A 20451-nucleotide genomic window follows, 5' to 3' on the forward strand; every position below is an offset into this window, starting at 1 on the left:
GGGGAGGGGCATGCAGAGAGGGAAAGAGAGAATCCCAAGCAGGCTCTGCGTGGTGTTGGATGCAGGGGCTCGAGCCCACGAACCGTGAGCTCCTGACCTGAGCCGAAACCAAGAGTCGGACTCTTAACCGACTGAGCCACCCTGGCGCCCCCGTCCTGTTAACCTATTTCACGTGATACCGAGATCATTCTTCCGACTCCATTCCGAGCCTGATTACTCGTCCACCTCCAATGGCTGCCTCCAGGAGACAGACAAACATTCGGGACGTCCAGTTTTTCTCACCTCGGAAATGGGGACATACCGGGGACCGCACTCGCTTTCATCCAGCGGTCACTGTGCGTAGGTTCTGTCAGTATCCCCATTTCACAGACGAGGAAGGTGAGGCCTGAAGGCAGGACGGTATCGTGGAGTGGTGAGAAGCCCCAGCTCCTCCTCGGCCAGCTGTGTGACCTTGGGGAAGTGCCTTAGCCTTTCTGTGCCAGTTTCCTCCTGAGGGTTGGAAACATTTGGCTAGGGCCTGGCCGCTGCCAAGCTCAGCAGGTTGTAGCTGCTACTGTTGTTCCTGTTAGTATTAATTTACCGTCGGTGCCTCGCGTAGGTCACGGGTGGGGAGTGAGGCCCGCGCGCTGAGATTTGAACCAGGCGGCCCGGCTGTCGGATTTCTTAACTGCCGTGCTGTCTCTCATAAGAACAGTACGGTCGACCGGGACGGCCACCACCTAGGAAATGCTTCCCCTGCAGAGCCGCACGCACGCCCCGTCCGGCTCAGCCGCACAGCCCCGTCTGGGCATCAGAGTCCGCACAAGAGCTGGAAAAATTTCCGAGTCTTCTCGCCCACCCTCTTGTGCCTCCCCAGTTTTGAGGTAGATACAGGCCTGAGGCTGGGGAGTCCGGGTCATTTTAAACACGCTCCCCCGCAGGGGCGCCTGGGTGGGTCCGTCAGCTAGGTGTGTGCCTCTTGATTTCGGCTCAGGTCGTGAGCTCGCGTTTCATGGGTTCACTGGCTGTTGCCCCTGCCTGGCGTGCTCTTCTCCCCGATACCCAGTCTGCTCACGCCTCAGGTTATTCTGCCCAAACCTCTCCTTCCCCACCTTTTCCTCAGATCTAGCACCTTCTATCCCGCTGTGCCCCCCACCACTTGGTTTTACGTATTTCGTAATAGCGAGATCGTTTGCTTCTGTGTTTTGTTTTGTCTTGTTGCCCCTGACGCTCCCACTAGAGCGGGAGCTCCAGGTTCACCAACTTTGTTTTCGTTCCTTTGTGTGCCCTCGTGCCTAGAACGGTGTCGGGTGCACAGCAGGTGCTCCAGAAAGTGTTAGCTGAAGGAGCGGCTCTGCTCTGCCCCAGGTGTCTGATCTCCCCTTTGCCTCCACAGACCCCTGGACCCCTCCGGCTACAACCCGGCCAAGAACAACTACCATCCCGTCGACGACGCCTGCTGGAAGCCGGGCCAGAAGTGAGGCTTCTCCCGCCCCCGACTGCCTTCCTCACGCCCCTGTCGCCGGGTGCCTCTCCCTGGAGGCCTCCGTTGGAGGGAACTGCCGCGTCCCTCGTGTCCACGTTCAGGGGACACAGGCAGCAGCGTGGAAAGCGTGGGGAGGCAGGTGGACAGACGATGGACGGCGTGGGTTGTATGCACTGCCCCGTGTCTCTCTTCCTCCCCCAGGGTCCCTTACCTGGCTGTGGCCCGGACATTTGAGAAGATTGAGGAGGTTTCTGCTCGGTAATCTGTGGGACCCCGCTGTGGGGGGGGCGGGTGGGGGGAGGGACGCCTCCTGTTGCCTGGTCCCTTCACCCTCCCTCCCTCTCATGGCCATGGCCCTGGGAGCAGCTGCGAGGCCTCTTGGGCCCCAGGCTCGGAAGGCCCCTGCCCCGTGCTTCTGTCTGTTTCTGTTGATCAGAACGAGACGTGGTAGGGGAGAGAACCCAGATCCCTGGGGTGGGGACACCGCCTCCTCCCTATGACATGAGCTCCGTCTACCCGCATTTGGTGAGAAGTCGCCGCAGCCCGGCTGATTTCCTCGCCCTTCCTGTGAGGAGGTCCGGGTGTTGGGTACAGTGAGAACCCCACTCCCAGTGAGCACTGCAAGGGCCCTTGGGGCCCTGGGCTGCCTGGGCCTGGTCCCTGTTCCACCCCATCCTGCACCCCCCCCACCCCCCATCCCTGTGTATTCAATCGGTGTTGTCAGGGGGCCCACGTCATTCTGGTCCCCGATGCTCCATCAGCATTGTTTCCAGATCTTTCCATGCTGCTTTAAGTAGGTCTCACCCCTTTTAGCCGCGCCATGGGGTTCTTTCATTTTTGTACATCGCGGAGTGTTTAGGCTCTTCCCAGTGCTTCAGCGTGTGTCTTTGTGAACACGGGAGGCGCCTCCTCTGGGGCCCAGAGGGTGTGGGAAGGGCCAGGAAGGCCAGACCTGTGGGCAGTGGAGCCAGTGCCCAGCCCCGGGCGCAGACAGGTCTGGGAGTGGGCCCCGTCCCGGCTGCTTCCTGGCTGTGTGACCGTGGGCGGGTGGCCTGACCTCTCTGAGCTTCGGCCTCTGCGTAAGGAAAGTGAAGATCATCCGTCTCGGGTTTGCTCGGAGGGGGTGCCAGAGTGGCACAGCGAGGTGCCTAGTAAGTACTTTTAGGAGGTGCTGTTGGCAGTCACTGAGTTCAGGAGGACTATGGGTGACTGTCCAGTCCCCACGATCCCCAGTTGGAGGGTTTTACAACTTTTTTTTTAGGCGCTTTAGAAATAACTGTAAACTTCGAGGAAAATCGTAGAAATGGCACAGTGAGCCCCCACGTACCCGTGATCAGCTTTCTCTAACGTTGACGTGTTTACGCCGGCAGGGGTTGGTTACCGAGACCGCGATGTCAGCGTTAGCGCGGGCTGTTATGCGACGCGCAGACGTCATTTGTGTCTGGCTGGTTTCCCCCTTTGCGTTGGCTTTGCTAGGCCGGGACCCACCCTGGACCCTCGCCCTGACCCTGACCCCTGCCTGTGGTGCGTGGTCACCCCGTCTCCTTGTCTCCATCCTCCACGGCTCCTCGGTCTTTCTTGGTCCAGCCTCCCCGCTGTGGTGCTTTCGACGAGTCCGGGGACCTTGCAGAAGTCTCACTTTGGGTCTGTGTGACGTTTCCTCGAGAGCTGATTCAGGCGGGGCGCCTGGGGGGCTCAGTCAAGTGAACGTGCGACTCTTGCTTCCGGCCCAGGTCGTGATGTCACGGTTTGTTGGCTTTGAGCCCCGTGTTGGGCTCCTTGCTGACAGTGTGGCACCTGCTTAGGACTCTCTCTCTCTCCCTCCTTCTCTCCATCCCCCACTCTCTCTTTCTCTCAAGATAGATCAACTTTAAAAAAAAAAAAAAAAAAGGAAGTTGAGGATTCTACTCCTGAAATCGTTACCGCACTATTTTCTAACTGGCAAGTAAAGTCCCATCGTGAGGCTCCGGGGTAGACCTCAGTTTGGGGGGCAAGCCGTTCCGCCAGCATCGGAGCCACTGGTGGGTCCGCCCGTGACGGTCACGTCTGGGGGGTCTGCTCGGCGGGCTTCGTGGTCCTCCGGTGTCTCCTCCATGGGAATAGACTGAGCTCCTCTGTCCAATTAGGCTGCCTGGGTGTGCGCTTAACGAACGTGCACACGTTCGTACAGACGTCGTGACACGGACAGAGGCGTGGTACTTTTATTGTTTTTTTTTTTAAAGCTTATTTTGAGAGAGGGAGAGAGAGAGAGAGCAAAAGCAGGGGAGGTGCGGAGAGAGAGAGAGAGGGAGAGAGAATCCCAAGCAGGCTCCACGCTGTCCGCACAGAGCCTGATGCGGGGACCGAACTCGCGAGCCCGGGAGATCATGGCCTGCGCCGAAGTGAGGAATGGGACGCTGAACCCACGGAGCCGCCCGGGCGTCCCTAACGTGGTCGTGCTTCTAGAGCCAGCGCAGCTTAGTGGCTGGGAGCGCGGGTCCTGGAGCAGACGGCCTCGGGTCACCTCTCGGCTTGAGTCGCACGGGCTCTGTGACCTCGGGCGAGTTCCATGGTGGCTCTACGCCTCAGTTTCCTCATCTGTGCAGTGGGGGTGATAGGGGCGTCTGTGTGATGGGGGAGCCGTGAGATTTCAGTGAGCGGAAACGCACAGATGCTTGGAAGCGGCCCCCGGCACCTAGACAGCACTCCGTGCTCCCATCATCCTCTGTGGATGGTCCTCCCCGTCTCCGTCGTAAGCAGGGACCGGGATCACCCTCCTACCAGCAGCCTGTGACTGTGCCGGGGCCTGGGCTCAAGCCTTTTGTCTTCTCCTCTCCCGGGTTCTTTCCCCTGCCCCCCCAGCTCTGACCCTAACCTGCCAGCGGCTCACCCCCCATCCCCCCCGCCCCCCAGGCTCCGGATGGTGGAGACACTGAGCAACTTGCTGCGCTCCGTGGTGGCCCTGTCCCCCCCAGACCTGCTCCCCATCCTCTACCTCAGCCTCAACCGCCTCGGGCCGCCCCAGCAGGGCCTGGAGCTTGGCGTCGGGGACGGGGTCCTCCTCAAGGCGGTGGCCCAGGCCACGGGTAAGCAGGGCGTGTGGTGGCCGTTGGAGCGTAGGGGTCTCAGAGGGAGAAGGGGGAGAGGTGGGGAGCGCGTGAGGGATGGGAGAGGGGACTCTGGAGGTGGGGAAGAGAGCCGGATGGATGGGACAGACTGGTGGGGCGCTGGTTCTGGTGAGGGAGGCGGGGCTGGAGGTGGGGCCGCGGGGTTGGGAGGAGGGGCTGGGAAGAAGGTGTGGAGGGAGCAGGTGCCCAGGGAAGCGTCAGATGTGGGGAGAGCAACGTGGGCGGGGCCCCCGGGGCTCGGCGTGCATGCGGGGGAGCCGGCGAGGGGCAGGGTGGGTCCTGTGGGGACCCGCGGCCCGGTGCGGCCCCCTCAGCCCCGGCTCCCTGCACCCCAAGGGCGGCAGCTGGAGTCCGTCAAGGCCGAGGCGGCCGAGAAGGGCGACGTGGGGCTGGTGGCCGAGAACAGCCGCAGCACCCAGAGACTCATGCTGCCCCCGCCCGCTCTCACGGCCACCGGGGTCTTCGCCAAGTTCCGAGACATCGCCGGGCTCGCCGGCAGCGCTGTGAGTGGGCAAGGCGGCCACCCCGGGCCCCAGACCCTGGGGACCTGGAGACACGGCAGGCGGGTGGCGACAGGGGGGCTTCTGGTGGCCGGGTCGCTTCAGTCCTGCTTGTGGGGATGCTCGGGAGGGGCAGGGGGGGTCTCCCCTTGCCCTTCGACACCTGCTCTGTTCCTACCATGTGACGGGACAGTAGACACTGGCCGAATCAAGGTGGGGCCGGAGGGGAGCCGGACGCGGCCTTCCTCACTGTGTCAGAGCGCGACCGGGCGCTGGGAGTAGGGAGAGGTGGGGGCAGCTTGCGGGCCAGGAGGAGGCGGGGTCCTCACCCCGCACCCCAGACACCCACTGGCCTGCCCCGCCTCAGTCCACAGCCAAGAAGATGGATGTCATCAAAGGCCTCTTTGTCGCCTGCCGTCACTCAGAAGCCCGATTCATCGCCAGGTGGGCATGGGCCCGGGAGGCTGGGGGAGGTGGCAGGAGCGGGGGACTGGCCACGGGCGTCCCCACTAGGCTCTTCTCCTCGCATCGTCCTGGGGCTCGTGGGTAAAAGGTGCGGTGATTGATCAGCCGTGTCTGCCGTGGCCTCGGCGGGTGCAGGACGGGCCGGGAGCCAAGCGGTCGCCACGACAGTGAAAACAAAATCGTAGTCGTCCTCCATCGTGCGGTGTTTCTCGGGTCCCCGGTGTGGCATGTGTCAGTGCATCACTTCCTCCCCGCGGCCCTGCCGGGCAGGCCTTGTTACCCTCAGCCTGGTCTGCGGGAGGGGAGGCCCAAGGAGGATAAGCCTCGCGCCCGAGTCCCCCGGCTCAGAGCGAGGCCTGTGTGGGGGACACCTTGCCCATCACAGTCTGTGTCCCGCTCTGCCCCGGCTCGCCCTCCCCAAGCTTCACTGCTTCCCCAGAGGGCATCTGAGGTGAGCCGCAAAGGCCCCCGGGAGGCACTTTGTTCTGCCCCAGAGAACACCAGCGGCCATGGCTGCTACGGGCTGGCCTCAGTTTCCTTGTCTGTTCACTGGGGCTGTGTGACCCCTCAGGTCCCTTCCAGCCCTGAAGATTGTTCTGGCTTTGAGGAGAGGGTTCCAGAGGGTTCCAGAGGGTTCTGGGAGACCGGAGGTGGCAGGCGCATCGGGTAGAGGGCAAGGTGGTGCTGACAAGCCCTCTCGCCCGCTCTCCCCCCAGAGCCCTGAGCGGACGGCTACGCCTCGGGCTGGCAGAGCAGTCGGTGCTGGCCGCCCTCGCCCAGGCCGTGAGCCTCACGCCCCCCGGCCAAGGTGAGGCCCCGCGGCTGTCTCTGCCTGGCGCTCGGGTTAGCCCGGGCTGCCCTCCCTTCCCGAAGTCCACGCCCCAGCTCCTTTCCAGGCCCCTTCCTTCCCTAGCAGCCTTGTCTCCAGCACCGCCCACCCTGGGGGAGCCGAGGGGTCGGGCCCATCCCAAAGCCTCCGCTGGTGGCTCTGGTCTTAGATTTCCCCCCGGCTGTCGTGGACGCTGGGAAGGGCCGGACAGCGGAGGCCCGGAAGACGTGGCTGGAGGAACAGGGCATGATCCTGAAGCAGACATTCTGGTGAGATTTGGGGCCAAGGGCCGAGGGCGGGGGGGGGGGGGGGGTTGCTGGAGGGGCGGGAGGCTCGGCACCGAGGGCTGCTGGCGACGTGGGAGGGGCCGGTGGCTAGTGAGCACTAGTGACCATCTGGATGGGACTGGGGCCGGACACAAGGCTGGGGACAGAGATTAGGAAGGTGGCAAACGGTGAGGGATCCTGTGACTGACACGCAGCGGGGCGTTAGCACATCCATGGAGTGACAGCAAGGGCTCCGGGGAGGGCTGCCTGGAGGACCTGGCCACAGCAGGACCGTGACTGCCTGGTGACAGTGGCAGGAGGGCCCACGAGCGTCTGCACGGAAACCCTGGGGGCACCCGCTCGGGCACATGGCCGTGAACCCTGCAGAACCGCGGGCCAGGACAGCCGTCTCTACCCTGTCCCCCACTCCCACATCAGAATCTCCGGAGGCGGAGCCCGGCCTTGAACTTTTTACTCCATCCCCGAGTGCCTTTTACGTGTGGCTCAGGCGGAGAGCCGCTGGTCTCACGACGACAGGGCTGACGGCAGGCCCAAGCCGAGGGGAACAGAGGGATGTGTAGTGACACTGAGGGAGGATCGGGACAGAGACCGTGAGAGTTGGGACCAGGGGAGTCGGGGCTGGGAGGGAACAAACAGGGTGACAGACTCACAGCGGCGCATCTCAGAGCCAGAGAACAGGGTTTCCAGGCTGCGGGAGTTCTGGAAGGACACCTGCTCATTCTTGCCCCCGCCCCAGCGAGGTGCCCGACCTGGACCGCATCATCCCTGTGCTGCTGGAGCACGGCCTGGAGCACCTCCCGGAGCACTGCAGGCTGAGCCCAGGTACAGGGCCCTCAGGAGAGGCCGCAGCCCCTCCCTGGGCAGAGCCGGCCGTGGGGCCACGGAGCTCGGGGCCGGCCCTCCTGCGGGCCCCACTCCCTCCTCCCAGCCTTAGCTTTCTTCGTCCCCCTGAGAACCTGTAGGTTCCTCTCAGCACCAAAATTGAATCCCATTCCCCATGCTGAAGCCCATCTGTTTGTTTGGAGGCCCCATCTGTATCAGGAGGAGCGTGGGGGAATCTGCCGTAACAAGAGATCCCCCAAAAGGCAGTGGGTCTGGCCACACAGCCTCTTCTTCCCACCCTGTAAGAGTCCAGAGGAGGGCAGGGATCAGGGAGGATGCGTGGCTGGGCTCCACGGACCCCCAGGGGCCCCCGGGGACCTAGGTTTCTGTCTTGTCACTTCGTTTCCCAGAGGTTTTCACCCTAATGTGCGTGACCAGGGATGGCTCGGATTTCTAGATAACGAGAAGAGGGAGGGAGAGAGAGAAGAGGGGTGAGGATGTGACCCAGAAGGCGCGCATATTGTTACCACACGCATCCTAATCACGTGGCCTTACCTAGCTGCAAGGGAGTCTGGGAATGTCCCAAAGCTGGGAGGCCACCCCCCTCTCCTGCCCTGGGAGGGCGTGTTCTCTTCGCGGTGGGAAAGGAGAATAGGCCCTGGGGCACAACGGGCTGTCTGTGCCACAGACCCCTCCCTGACCCGGGGTTGGCCCTCCCCCAGGGCACCCTAACTCTCGCTCCTCCCCTCCCAGGGGTCCCCCTGAAACCGATGCTGGCACACCCCACCCGCGGTGTCAGCGAGGTCCTGAAACGCTTTGAGGAGGCGGCTTTCACCTGCGAGTACAAATACGACGGGCAGAGGGCACAGGTAGGGGGGTGGACGCGTTCCCTCGGCAGAAGGGAAAGTGCCAGAGAGCCGGGGCCTGGGGGGGGACTTCCACCTTCACGTAGAGGGTGTGTTAACACCCACCTCCCCCGTGTATCTGAAAGCCGATTTTATTTGATTAAACCATCAAAATTGCCGACCCCCCTGCAGTGGGCGTTCGAGAAATGCCGGCTTTGCACGCGCCCGGCTGGCGGGGGGGTCAGTGTAACAGCCATCACGGGAGGCGTCTATACAGCCTTCGGTGCGGTGATGTAAGCACGTGTCGTGTGACCCAGCGCCAGGCACACCCGTGGGCCCTTGGTTGGGTCTGTAAGGTCGCTTCTTGGGTCTCTTCTGTCCTGGCGGGGCCAGCCGGGGCCAGCCAGCGTTTGTCGCCTGGATGGATGAGCAGGTGTCGGGCTGACACCGTGCGGTGCTTAACAAGCAGTGAACTTGGAGAGTCAGCATCATCGATCTTCAAAATACAGTAAAACCTCGGTTTTCGAGCATAATTCGTTCCGGAAACTTGCTTGTAGGTCTAGTCGCTTGTATATCAAAGCGAATTTCCCCATAAGAAATAATGGAAACTCAGGTGATTTGTTCCGTGACCCAAAAACATTCATATAAAAATGATTACGGGGGCGCCTGGGTGGCTCTGTCGGTTGAGCGTCCGACTTCGGCTCAGGTCATGATCTCCCGGTTCGTGGGTTCGAGCCCCGCGTCGGGCTCTGGGCTGACAGCTCCGAGCCTGGAGCCTGCTTCCGATGCTGTGTCTCCCTCTCTCTCTGCCCCTCCCCTGCTCATGCTCTGTCTCTCTCTCCTTCAAAAATAAATTAAAAAAAAGATTACGATACTGCAACGTAACGCAAAATAGCAAGGAAAATACAGAATAGAAAGAACAACAAATTAACCTGCGCTTACCTTTGAAAACCTCTGTGGCTGGTGTGAGGGAGACGAGAGAGGGGAGGGTTCTTGTGTAGGACGCCTTTCACTGTCACTGTCACTAGTCACTGCTGTCTATGGGCTCGTACTTCGCCATGATTTCCTTCTTAACTCCCAGCGTAATCACGTCCTCTCTTTTCAGCCTTTTTCTGCGTGGGGGCCGTCGTATACACCCCTCTTCACTACGGTACAGTAGCGATAAACGGCCGTATATTGTATTTCACGTAACTGACAATAAGGCAGCAGAGGAAAGGGTCTATATTCGCAGGCAGCCCGACCTAGAATGAAGCAAAGCATTCCTAAGCTTATTCTTTTGTTTTGTTTTAATGTTTATTTTTGAAGGAGAGAGAGAGCATGAGTGGGGAAGGGGGCAGAGAGAGAGAGAGAGAGAGAGAGAGGGAGACACAGCATCAGAAGCAGGCTCCAGGCTCTGAGCCGTCAGCACAGAACCCGACTCGCGGCTTAAACTCACGATCTGTGAGATCCTGACCTGAGCCAAAGTCAGATGCTTCACCGACTGAGCCACCGAGGCGCTCCTCTAAGCTTACCCTTGTACGGAAAAGTAAAGGACTGTCCACAGGTGCTTCGAAATGACAAAAAATACACCAATGCCAGCCGTGGGCACCTTCCAATATTCTGAAAAACCACTGATTTCTGCCGAACACCGTGGCTTGAGACCAAGCACCCGAGCATGGGAGACGATCACAGTCCCACAGAGAAAGGGAGAGAGAGAGAGACAAAGAAGAACCATTGGCTTAGTTGTGCTCATGGGACGTTCGGCGTCACGGAGTGCTCGTGCTGGAAACATCGCTCGTTTACCAAGTTGAAACTGACGAGAAGTGTTTGCTCGTCTTGCAGAACATTGGCAGAACAAGTCACTCGCAATCCAAGGTTTTACTGTAGGCTGCTGAGAAAAGATAAGAGAGCAAAGGATTTTACGGTAGTGACCGTGATTTTTAAGATACGTGCGTATTTTTAAGTCCTGTACGTTACAGCCCACGCCCACACAGCTGTCGAGATGACGTACGTTTAAGGCGGCACATGTGGACCGTGACCAGGCTGTTTTAAAATGAATTAACCATAAAATCAGAATGATATTTACGGCTTGAGACCAGGCAAATCCTCTTAGACATAGCAAGACACTTCGGCATCTGGGTGGGGGTTGGATAGGGAGGATGAGGAAAGTGATGGCGGGGTCCAGGGGGCACGGGGCGGGGGGGCTTCCACAAACGGGTGGGAGTCGCTGTTTGGATGGAGGAGATGATTTACTCCGCTCTCTGTACCAGTTCCTCCTCCAGAGCTTCTGGAACCTTCTGCCGGTGAAGGTGGGGTCAGAAGAGAAAAGAGGGGCCACAGGGAGGCGGGGAGGGGCCGGGCTCTGAGTCCCTCTCCCGTCCCCTGCTGCCACAGATCCATGTCCTGGAAGGCGGGGAGGTAAAGATCTTCAGCAGGAATCAGGAAGACAATACTGGAAAGTACCCGGACATCATCAGCCGCATCCCCAAGGTGGGCGTCTGCCACCCGCTTCCCCTCTGGCAGGGGCTGCAGTTACGGGGGGCAGGGGAGCAGCGGGGAGCGGTGGGGGTTTATTACAAGGAGATGGGGATGTGTTTGGCTGCAAATAACGGAACGCCTGACTCCCAGAGGCTTAGGCAGATGTGATTTTTTTCTTTTCTCGGGGAGATCGGGGTGGGCGGCCCTACCCAGGCTCAGCTGTGCACCAAAGCCCTCCAGAATCCGGCTCATTTCTGTCTCTGTCCTCTGCTGTCCTTCGCTGGTTGGCTCTTCACCCCAACACTCGTGCCCTGACCGCCCCTAGATACCTGCCATGCTTCCGGACAGAAAGACGGGCAGGGGTTTCTGGCTTCCCACTGTTCCCCTCTCCAGAGGAAAGTTCACGTTTTCGGGATACCTCCCACCACCCCCGGCCGACTCTGGCTTGGGGTTGCTGTCCCGCACTGGGCCCCGTGGCGCAACAGAGGCCGGGAAAACCGGAATCTCACTCTGACAGGGAGAGGTGGCCGGGACGAGGGCAGAGGGAGCCGGCCCGCACATCAGCCCCACCGTCAGAATATGGCTGGGCCTTGAGGGCCCCGGAGCAAGGGCTTCTCTGCTTCTGGGGCTTCTTGGGCCTGCTTTGGGAGCCCTTGGTCAAACAGCCCTTCCTGCCTGCCCCTAGTTAATCAGGACGTTGGCACTTTCCCAGAGCAGCGAGGACTGACCTAACAGATTCACAGGCACGGGCGGAGCCCTTGTTAGCTGCCAAGCCCTGGATTTTCTAACCCGTTTTACTAGATGTAGTTTCTTTTCTTTTTTTTTTTTTTTCTTTTAACATTTATTTATTTTTGAGAGACAGACAAAGACAGAGCATGAGCAGGGGAGGGGCAGAGAGAGAGGGAGACACAGAATCAGAAGCAGGCTCCAGGCTCCGAGCGGTCAGCCCAGAGCCCGACGCGGGGCTCGAACTCACAGACCGCGAGATCGTGACCTGAGCCGAAGTCGGACGCTCAACCGACTGAGCCACCCAGGCGCCCCAACTAGACATAGTTCCTATGAAATATTCCGATCTTAGCGTATCTGGCTTGGTGAGTTCGGGTAAGGTTATACACACCCACGTAAACATAAAAAAACCTTTCCATGTAAGCATCGCTCCGTATCGCTTTCCTGTGTCCCGTGCCAAGCCGCGCCCCCATCCGTCTCCCAGAAGCAACAGCCACCGATGCGCCTTTTTGTCGGCACAGGTGGCGTTGTCTATATCGGAGCTTCCTGGGAGTGTTTGGATGGAGCCCCTACAGTTCGGGGCTCCTTTCCCTGTTCCCTCAGCCAGGGTTTACCAGGCGTCTGCTCTGTCCTGAGCCCTGTGCTGGCAGCTGGGGGCCTAGTAGCGTGGACGGGCCCATTAAGTCTCTTCTTCCACCGAGCTTAGGCCTCACGGGGCAGGCAGATCTTATCAGAGTGTCCTGCTCTTGGCCCCGTAGTTCTGTGTGGAGACCTGGGCTCTGAAGGAAAGGACCGCCATTCTGGGAGCCTCTGTAAGAGTCAGACTTGACCTAGGCCCGGTGTCAGTGAGGCAGGCCACCACCGCGCACAGGGCCCCAGGCTGCAGGATGAACGGGGCCACCTGGAGTGGTACGGGAGCGTTCCTCTGGGAGAAAAGAAGCCCTCCCAGTGGAGGTGAAGGACAGGGACAAGCACGCTACGGTGATCGGCATGTGCAAAGGCCTGGTGGCTAAAGGAACGTAGCCCATCCACAAAACAGAGGAGCTAGTGTGCTGGGGTGCGGGGCCTGAGGGGGGCCGGGTGAGGTGAGGGGGGGCCGGGGACTGACGGGGACAGCTGTGGTTTTTAGCAGGGATACACTGCGACCTGTTTTGGCATCTGCTAACAGTCCACCGAGTGCCATGAGGGTTAGGCGCGGGTCCGTGCGGGAGCAAGGAGACCGGTAGGATGACGTGGCCTAGGCCGGACTGGGCTCAGTGAGGGGGTGGCCCAGGGGCGGCTTAGAGATGTCCGAAGGGAAATGGACAGGTTCACGGGGACCTGACAAGGGCCGCTGGGTTCCCAGCTTATGGCACCAAGTAGGAAGTCTTAGAAAAGTTCGCTTTTTCCTTCTTCGAGAAGAGAGGGTCTGTGCTCGTACGCGTGTCCGTGAGTTGGCATCAGTATGTCGGCGCGTCTTGGGAGCTAAAACAGGGAAAGGCCATTTGTGTCCCTGCGTCTGCCTTTTGGCCTCACCCCGTACCTCTCAGCAGCCCGGGGTCTCCCCCTCCACCTTTCAGGTTAAACTGCCATCAGTCACATCCTTCATCCTGGACACGGAAGCCGTGGCTTGGGACCGGGAAAAGAAGCAGATCCAGCCGTTCCAAGTGCTCACCACCCGCAAGCGCAAGGTAGCCCCGGTCGCCCTGAGCTGCCTGCCGTGGTCCCCCGCTTTCTCTTCCTCCCAGCCCCGCCCCGTCCCCAGGAGGGCGGAGTGTCAGTCGTGATGCGGTTCTTGCGGCCTTTGGCAGGGTGGCTGCCCCAGCTCCAGCCATTGCGTTCTCATCCCAGCATGCTAAAGTACAAAGGGGGAAGAGCCCCTTTCCTATGTCTCTGTTTCATTCTGGAAGATCTGTTCCAGGAGCCCGCCCACCACCTGTACCCCAGCAAACTTCTTTCCTCTCATTGGCCAGAATTGTGTCCTGTCACCACCGTCAGCTGCAGGGGAGGCTGGGAGGGCAGATACCTGGCAGAGGGGAATGAGGTTGTTGGGATGAGCTGAGAGCCATCACGCTGCAGAGCCTGGGGCCAGCAGCATGGTCACCCTCAGGGCGGGTGTGGCCCATTGGCTGGAGAGAAGGGAAGACAGTGACAGGTGTCGGCCTCAGGCATGACGGGAGGCAAACCAACCGGGCCCCCGTCTCACCGGCCCCCCTCCGCCCTTGCTCTCCATCCCGCCCCAACCCAGGAGGTGGACGCAGCAGACATCCAGGTCCAGGTTTGTCTATATGCCTTCGACCTCATCTACCTCAATGGAGAGGTGAGTTCCGGCTGCATGCCTGGGGGATGACGGGCGGCGGCGTGGGAGCTCGGGAGCCGGCGGTCTGAATTTCCCTCCTGACCTCCACGTCCCCGAGCTGGGAGGCCACACACAGGTCACGGCTCTCAGGGTGTGGTCTGAGCACCCCTGAGGGTCTCCGAGGCCCTCTCTGGGGAAGCGTGAGACCCTGCCTGCCTTCCCGGCTCCACAGCTGGGGGAGGCAGATCCTCTTCCTGCCCTGCGGCCAGAGCGACACGTCACAGCCGTCACAGCCGTCTCTGGCCGCGTGCCCTCCTGGTACACAGCAGGTGAACACACGGGAATCCGGCTCCGTCAAAGGCCCGACTTTAATGATCTCACGGTCCGTGAGTTCGAGCCCTGCGTCGGGCTCTGTGCTGACTGCTCGGGGCCTGGGGCCTGCTTCACATTCTGTGTCTCCCTCTCTCTCTGACCCTCACCTGTTCATGCTCTGTCTCTCTCTGTCTCAAAAATAAACAAACATAAAAAAAAAAAAGCCCGACTTTAAAGAATTTGCAAACATGTAAAGTAATGCCCCTCTTCTCATTCGTTTTTTTCTAATATAGGCACATTTCATAAAAGCATGTTGTTGGGTTAACATATTGGGGTTTTTTTTGTTTTTTTTTTTTACTTTTTTACTTTTTTTTTTTTACTTTTTTTTGAGAGAGAGAGACAGAGTGGGAGCAGGGGTAGGGGGAGAGAGAGAGGGAGACACAGAATCCGAACCAGACTCCAGGCTCTGAGCTGTCGGCACAGAGCCCAACGCAGGGGCTCGAACTCACAAACAGGTCGTGACCTGAACTGAAATCAAGAGTCGGACACTTAACTGACTAAACCACACAGGCGCCCTGGAGTTCTATTTTTTTGAGAGAGACAGAGCGAGAGCAGGAGGGAGACACAGAATCTGAAACAGGCCACAGGCTCTGAGCGCAGAGCCCGACGCAGGGCTTGAACTCTGGAACGGCGAGATCGCGATCTGAGCTGAAGTCGGACGCTTAACCGACTGAGCCACCGAGGTGCCCCGGAAGTGAATTAATAAATGTTAAGGTTTCCCACTTTAATACGGCAACTGCGTTAACATGGGCCATAGTAGCTGATACTGTATCACTTCTATGGTAAATATCAGGGAGAGTAACCCTTTTTTTTTGGACACAAAAGCTCTCTGGAGTGAGTCCTCAGTAAACTCCAAGGGTGTGAGGTCGGTGGGGCGCCGGCTGGCCCAGTCAGGAGAGCTGGCGACTCTTGATCCTGGGGTTGTAGGTTCAAGCCCCACACCCGGCGTAGAGAGTGCTTAAAAATAAGATATTTTAAAAAAAGCATGCTGAGGGGATGCTGAGACCGGAACGTTTGAGCACCGCTGCTCCAGGGCACGGGGTAAGAATCTGGAGCCGGGCCACCTGCTGTCACCCACAGCCCAGCTCTCCCTCCCTGGCTGTGGGGCCGCAGACAAGTGATTCAACCTCTCTGAGTCTCAGCTTCCTCGTCCATGATAAAGAGCTCACAGTAGCTCCTTGCCCCGCCTGCTTTGGGACAGACAGAGCCGTGGGACCCAGGCGTGGTGGCTGACGCGTACCGGTGTTTATTCTATGAAATGCGTCGCCATCACCACCATCATCCTATAGGCAATTAGCCTTTGGCGATCTGGCAGCCGAACGGCGACCGCTTGCACTCGACTCACGAACCGGAGCATCTTTTCAGCCTTTCTGTGACTTACCGGTCTGGCGGCTTCTTGTTACTGTCTTGTCAGTCTGCAGAGTTCCTTCCCCCGGAGGCCGGTTCGCCCTTTGCCTCGACGGAGGAAGCCAGGCGAGGTCCTGATGCTGAACGCCGGCCGGTGCCTGAACCACCCACTTTTACGATGCATGTGAAAGATAGCGTTTGGGAGCGCCCGGGTGGCTCTGTGGGTTAAGCGTCTGGCTCTTGGTTTCAGTTCAGGTCGTGATCTCACGGTTCACGAGATCGAGCCCTGCATCAGGCTCTGTGCTGACTGTGCAGAGCCTCTCTCTCTCTCAAGTAAATAAACATTAAAAAACAAAACAAAACAATGAACTGTAGTCACAATGACAACAGTCCGTTCTGGCTCCAGCAGGGCCGGGGCCCCGTCTTACGCACCTGAGGGCACAGGACTGAACGGCCTCCGGCCCCCTTGGTGTTCTTGACCTCTACTTGAAATTGGTTCGCGTCCTTGGGCCGGTGTGGCTCCTCCCTCCCAGGGCGATCGTCGTAGCCTGCGTGGTGGCTTGTGTGACACAGCCTTCCCGTCTCCCCCCAGTCAGATTTATCCTCTCTCTACTCCCACGGTGACGCCCCTTCCTCTCCCTTCCTGCCCCCTCAGTCCCTGGTACGCGAGCCCCTTTCCCGGCGCCGACAGCTGCTCCGGGAGAACTTCGTGCAGACGGAGGGCGAGTTCGTCTTCGCCACCTCTCTGGACACCAAGGACACAGACCAGATCGCCGAGTTCTTGGAGCAGTCCGTGAAAGGTGAGGGGGCCTGGGGCCGGCCGCCGTGTGTCCGCCCCGCCCCGGACGATTGCCCTGGTGGAAGCCAGCTGGCCGTCCTGAGCCCGGGGCTTCACGAAGGCCACGCTTCCCTGTCTCCTTCAGACTCCTGCGAGGGGCTGATGGTAAAGACCCTGGACGTCGACGCCACCTACGAGATCGCCAAGAGATCACACAACTGGCTCAAGGTGAGCCGCCCCGGCTGCCCTTCCCAAGCCTGGAAATCTTGCCTTCCAGGTTTCCGATCCACACCGCACCCTGTTTGAGCACAGGCACCTTTCCTCGGTCCCCGCTGCCTCCCAGCACCACGAGCCTGAGCGCCGCGGAAGCTGGATGAAGTTTGTGGGCTTAGCGAGTGGGGCCAGTGGGAAGGGAGTCATAAACTCCAGGACATAAACGAGCCGATGTTGGGGGCAGTGAGCACTGTGAAGAGAGCAAGTTGAGTTGGGGCCAGCGAGGATCTGGCCGTGCTCTGGGTGATTGGGAAAGGCCTCTCCCGAGGTGACGCTTGTGTGGAGACGTGGACGACAGGAAAGGGTCAGCCACATGGAGATCTGGGAACAGAGCAGGGTGGGCGGGGCAGAAGGGCGGGGGCAGCCAGTGCAAAGGCCCTGAGGTAGGAACAAGCTTGGCGCGTGCAGGGAGCACGGCAATCGAGGTGTGAGGTGAGGTCGAGGTGGAGAGCGGGCCCCCGATCACACAGCATGTTGGGGGTCGCTGTAAAATACGCTGGGTTTTCCGCTAAGGGTTTTGAGAAGCCAGTGGTGGTTTTAGGCAGGAAGCCCCGTGATCTGGTTGTCATTTTGCACAGGACATCTGGCTGGCCGTGAATGGTGGGTGGGGGGGTGGGTGGGGGGTGCTGGGCAGAATGGGAGCCGGCCGGCAGGAGGCTTGCCTGGAGAGGGGCGGGAGGACTATAGCAGGAGGCCAGCTGGAGGGCGGCTGGCTGGATCGCCCTGTGGGTTTGTTAGCAGCCCGTGGTCCCTCTGCCCCCCCCCCCCCCGCCCCAGACTGGGAGGGGAGGAACATTTACTGTTGCTGCCGCATGCTCAAGGCTGAGCCCCTGCCTGGCACTGAGTTAATGTTCCTGGAACAAATGGCAAATGTTCTCCGTGTGAAAGAGCGGAATGCGCCTCGTCCCAACGGAAAGGGGGGACCCATGGGAACCCCCGAGGTCTCTGACCTGTCCTCAGTTCTGCTAGCCCTTCCTAGTTTGGTCACCTCTTTCCCATTCACTCGGGAAGTCTAGAAGCTCGGCCTGTGTCCAGCCCCGGCCTGGTGGCCATCCGTGGTCTTCTCCCGGGAGCTCTCCTGAGACTCCCCCCTCCCACCCACCCATGAGCCTCCGGCAGCGAGGTCCGTGCCTCGCGCCCTCTCACCTCCTCCCTTCCCTCCCCAGCTGAAGAAGGACTACCTCGATGGCGTGGGCGACACCCTGGACCTCGTGGTGATCGGCGCCTACCTGGGCCGTGGGAAGCGGGCCGGCCGCTACGGGGGTTTCCTGCTGGCGGCCTATGACGAGGAGAGTGAGGAGCTCCAGGCCATATGCAAGGTACCGGGAGGCTGGAGGGAAGTCGATTCGACTCAACGTGGTGGGGGCCTGAACCAAGAGGCTCTCGTGGCCTCCCTGTGAAGTGTTATTTTTTTTTCCTAGTTTTTATTTGCTGTTTCTGATCCCACAAGGAACTCTTGCTTTGTGTAGAAAAATACACTAGCGTAGAAAGATGTAAGGAAGCTACATCAGGTTAGGAATGCGCTATATCTGAGCTCAGCTACAGATAGTGATGGCTTCAGAGAGATTTGTTTTTCTCCCACAGAATGAGAAATCTAGAGGGGGGGCAGGCAGCTCTCCGAGGTCATTGGGGGACCCAGCTTCTCTCGCCCCGCACAGTGGCTTTGTCATGTGCTTCCAATCTCACCTTCCTAATGCGGCTGCAGGAGCTCCAGCCATCACGGCCACGCTCGAAGCAGCAGGAAGGGGAAAGGCCCCTGAGCAAAGGGATGTTCCACCTGTGTCAGCCTCAGCCACCAAGCAATTTCTGTTTAAGTGGCATTGGTCAGAATTTTGCTCCCAACGCCATCCACAAGGGAGCTTAGCAAATGCAGTGGCTTCTGTTTTTGTTTAAAGCCACACACGTCGTTGACCCAACAAATGTGAGGCTTTTGCCACAGAAACAGAATAGACTTACCCATAATTCCAGTGCCTCGAGGTAACAATTACTAATATTTGAGGGAACGTCTTATTTCCACTTTTTCAAAGTTGTAATCTCTGTATATGAGGTTTTGTGTTTTTTTTGCACTTTTTACCCACTAAGGACCTTTTTTTTTTTGCTTTTTTATTATTTCTTTACCATTTATTTCTGAGCGACTGAGACAGAGGATGAGTGGGGGAGGGGCAGAGAGAGAGGGAGACACAGAATCCAAAGCAGGCTCCAGGCTCTGAGCTGTCAGCACAGAGCCCGGACGCGGGGCTCGAACTCACGAGGTGAGATCATGACCGGAGCCGAAGTCAGATACTTAACCGACTGAGCCACCCAGGCGCCCCTCTAAGTACCATTTTAAATACCGTCAGATGCGCTTCAGTATCATAGGGATAAAAAAAATATTAGGGTGTTTGCACTTGTCCCCAGGACTTTTATAAACACGACTTGAATGGGCTAATATAATCCTAAAAATAAAAACAAAACGGTTATTTGAAAACGGGTTTATTCAGAAGCAGCAGAGCGTTGCAGCTTGGGACACGCAGACAATGGCAGAACCACAGCTGGTCCCACGAAGGAGAGGAATGTAATTCTTTGGAGAAGGAGGGGGAAGTTGGGAGGGGTTGTTCTGAACAAAAACCCATTGCGGGGAAAAAAGCGTCCGTTTGGGGGGGGGGGTGACAGTTTCTCACTGGCTGAGTTGCTGGGGGCGGTCGGTCACGGCTTCTAGGATGCAGACTCCCTCTTTCCCTCTGGGGGCCTGTAATTGATGGCTCTTCCCTGTCGGGGATTCTGTTGGGGCCTGTAACTGACACCCGGGGGTCTGTCATTGACAGTGGGGGGTGGGTGGTCCTCCCTCGACTAGCCGCTGACTCTGCTTCAGCGACATGGCCCGTGACTGTTGACAAACGCTTGTGGCTGAGTTTTCAACACGCGCCCCCGTTTGCGGAACGAACTCCCTGTGGGGCCGGCTTTGTTCTGTCTGCTAAACCGATGCTCAGCCCGGGTGACCCGTGGCCGAAGCGGCTTTACAGTTGGCCGATTATCTCAGGGCCCCAACCCGCCACCACCCTGCCTGAACGCACCTAGCACAGTTTTCCGAAAGAGCTATTGTCGGACAGCAGGTAGGAAGCTGTTTCAGGCTCTCGACCCCCAAACAGGCCTCCCGGCGGGGAAGTTTTCTACGTGCGGTTTGAAGCCGGCTGTCTGGCTACATTCGCGGGCAGCGAGTTCTGCTTTGGCTGTGCTGAGATTGGAGAGGACATCCGGTTGTGGGGCCGGTGGGGCCGGGAGGGGAGCCCCGGGGGGGAGCGGCCCCAGGGCCCAGGAGGGAGGCCGGGTGGAAGGAACAAGGGTTTCTCCACAAGGCGAAGGGCAGCAGGTGGGCAGAAGGAACAGAGCAGGGAGAGGGCGTCCCCGCTCCGGGGTCTGCACCCGGCTCCCCCCTGCAGCTTCCTCTGCGCTTTCGTGGGTGCCAGCTAGGCCGGAGGAGGGCGGGGCCGCCGCTAGGCGCAGGTCGCCGGGTCTCAGGGGCAGGAGCAGGGGGCAGTGCCTGGCCGCCTGCCCTGCGTGCTCGCCTCTCACCTCTGCCGTCCCCCCCGCAGCTTGGAACTGGCTTCAGTGACGAGGAGCTAGAGGACCATTTCCAGAGCCTCCAGGTGGGCAGCGGGGCCTCGTCTCCTCTCCCTGCACCCTCTCGGTGGGGGCGGGGCGCTGGGAGGGGGGCAGCGGGCGGTGGAGCTGGCTTGGGAGCCCCTCGCGTCCAGGTTCGAGTTCCAGCTCGGCCGGCCGACGGGATGGGTCATGGGGTCTCCACCACCTTCCCCGCTCCTGCCCCTGCTGATGGGGGATGAGCCGCGGGGCGGGCGCTACCGCAGGGGTGCCCGAGTTGGCCCTGAGCGGATCCCTGCGGGGCTGCGTAAGCCCCTGGTG

General features: G+C 59.6%; 1 protein-coding gene across 4 annotated transcripts in view; it reads left to right on the forward strand.

Annotated features, from left to right (window-relative positions):
- The window catches only part of LIG1 (DNA ligase 1), a 43101-nt gene that overhangs the window by 17435 nt on the left and 5215 nt on the right, over positions 1–20451 (forward strand). For all 4 annotated transcript variants that reach the window (XM_043600429.1, XM_043600426.1, XM_043600428.1 and 1 more), the window contains exons 10-25: positions 1376–1456; positions 1667–1723; positions 4358–4530; positions 4909–5075; positions 5440–5516; positions 6254–6345; positions 6536–6635; positions 7390–7475; positions 8229–8344; positions 10694–10789; positions 13063–13173; positions 13731–13802; positions 16156–16300; positions 16424–16506; positions 17718–17870; positions 20124–20177. In XM_043600429.1, the coding sequence (XP_043456364.1) occupies positions 1376–1456; positions 1667–1723; positions 4358–4530; positions 4909–5075; positions 5440–5516; positions 6254–6345; positions 6536–6635; positions 7390–7475; positions 8229–8344; positions 10694–10789; positions 13063–13173; positions 13731–13802; positions 16156–16300; positions 16424–16506; positions 17718–17870; positions 20124–20177 (1663 nt within the window). The remainder of the gene's footprint in view (positions 1–1375; positions 1457–1666; positions 1724–4357; positions 4531–4908; positions 5076–5439; positions 5517–6253; positions 6346–6535; positions 6636–7389; positions 7476–8228; positions 8345–10693; positions 10790–13062; positions 13174–13730; positions 13803–16155; positions 16301–16423; positions 16507–17717; positions 17871–20123; positions 20178–20451) is intronic.

Source organism: Prionailurus bengalensis, chromosome E2 (genome assembly GCF_016509475.1).
Source record: "Prionailurus bengalensis isolate Pbe53 chromosome E2, Fcat_Pben_1.1_paternal_pri, whole genome shotgun sequence".
NCBI classification, from domain to species: domain Eukaryota; kingdom Metazoa; phylum Chordata; class Mammalia; order Carnivora; family Felidae; genus Prionailurus; species Prionailurus bengalensis.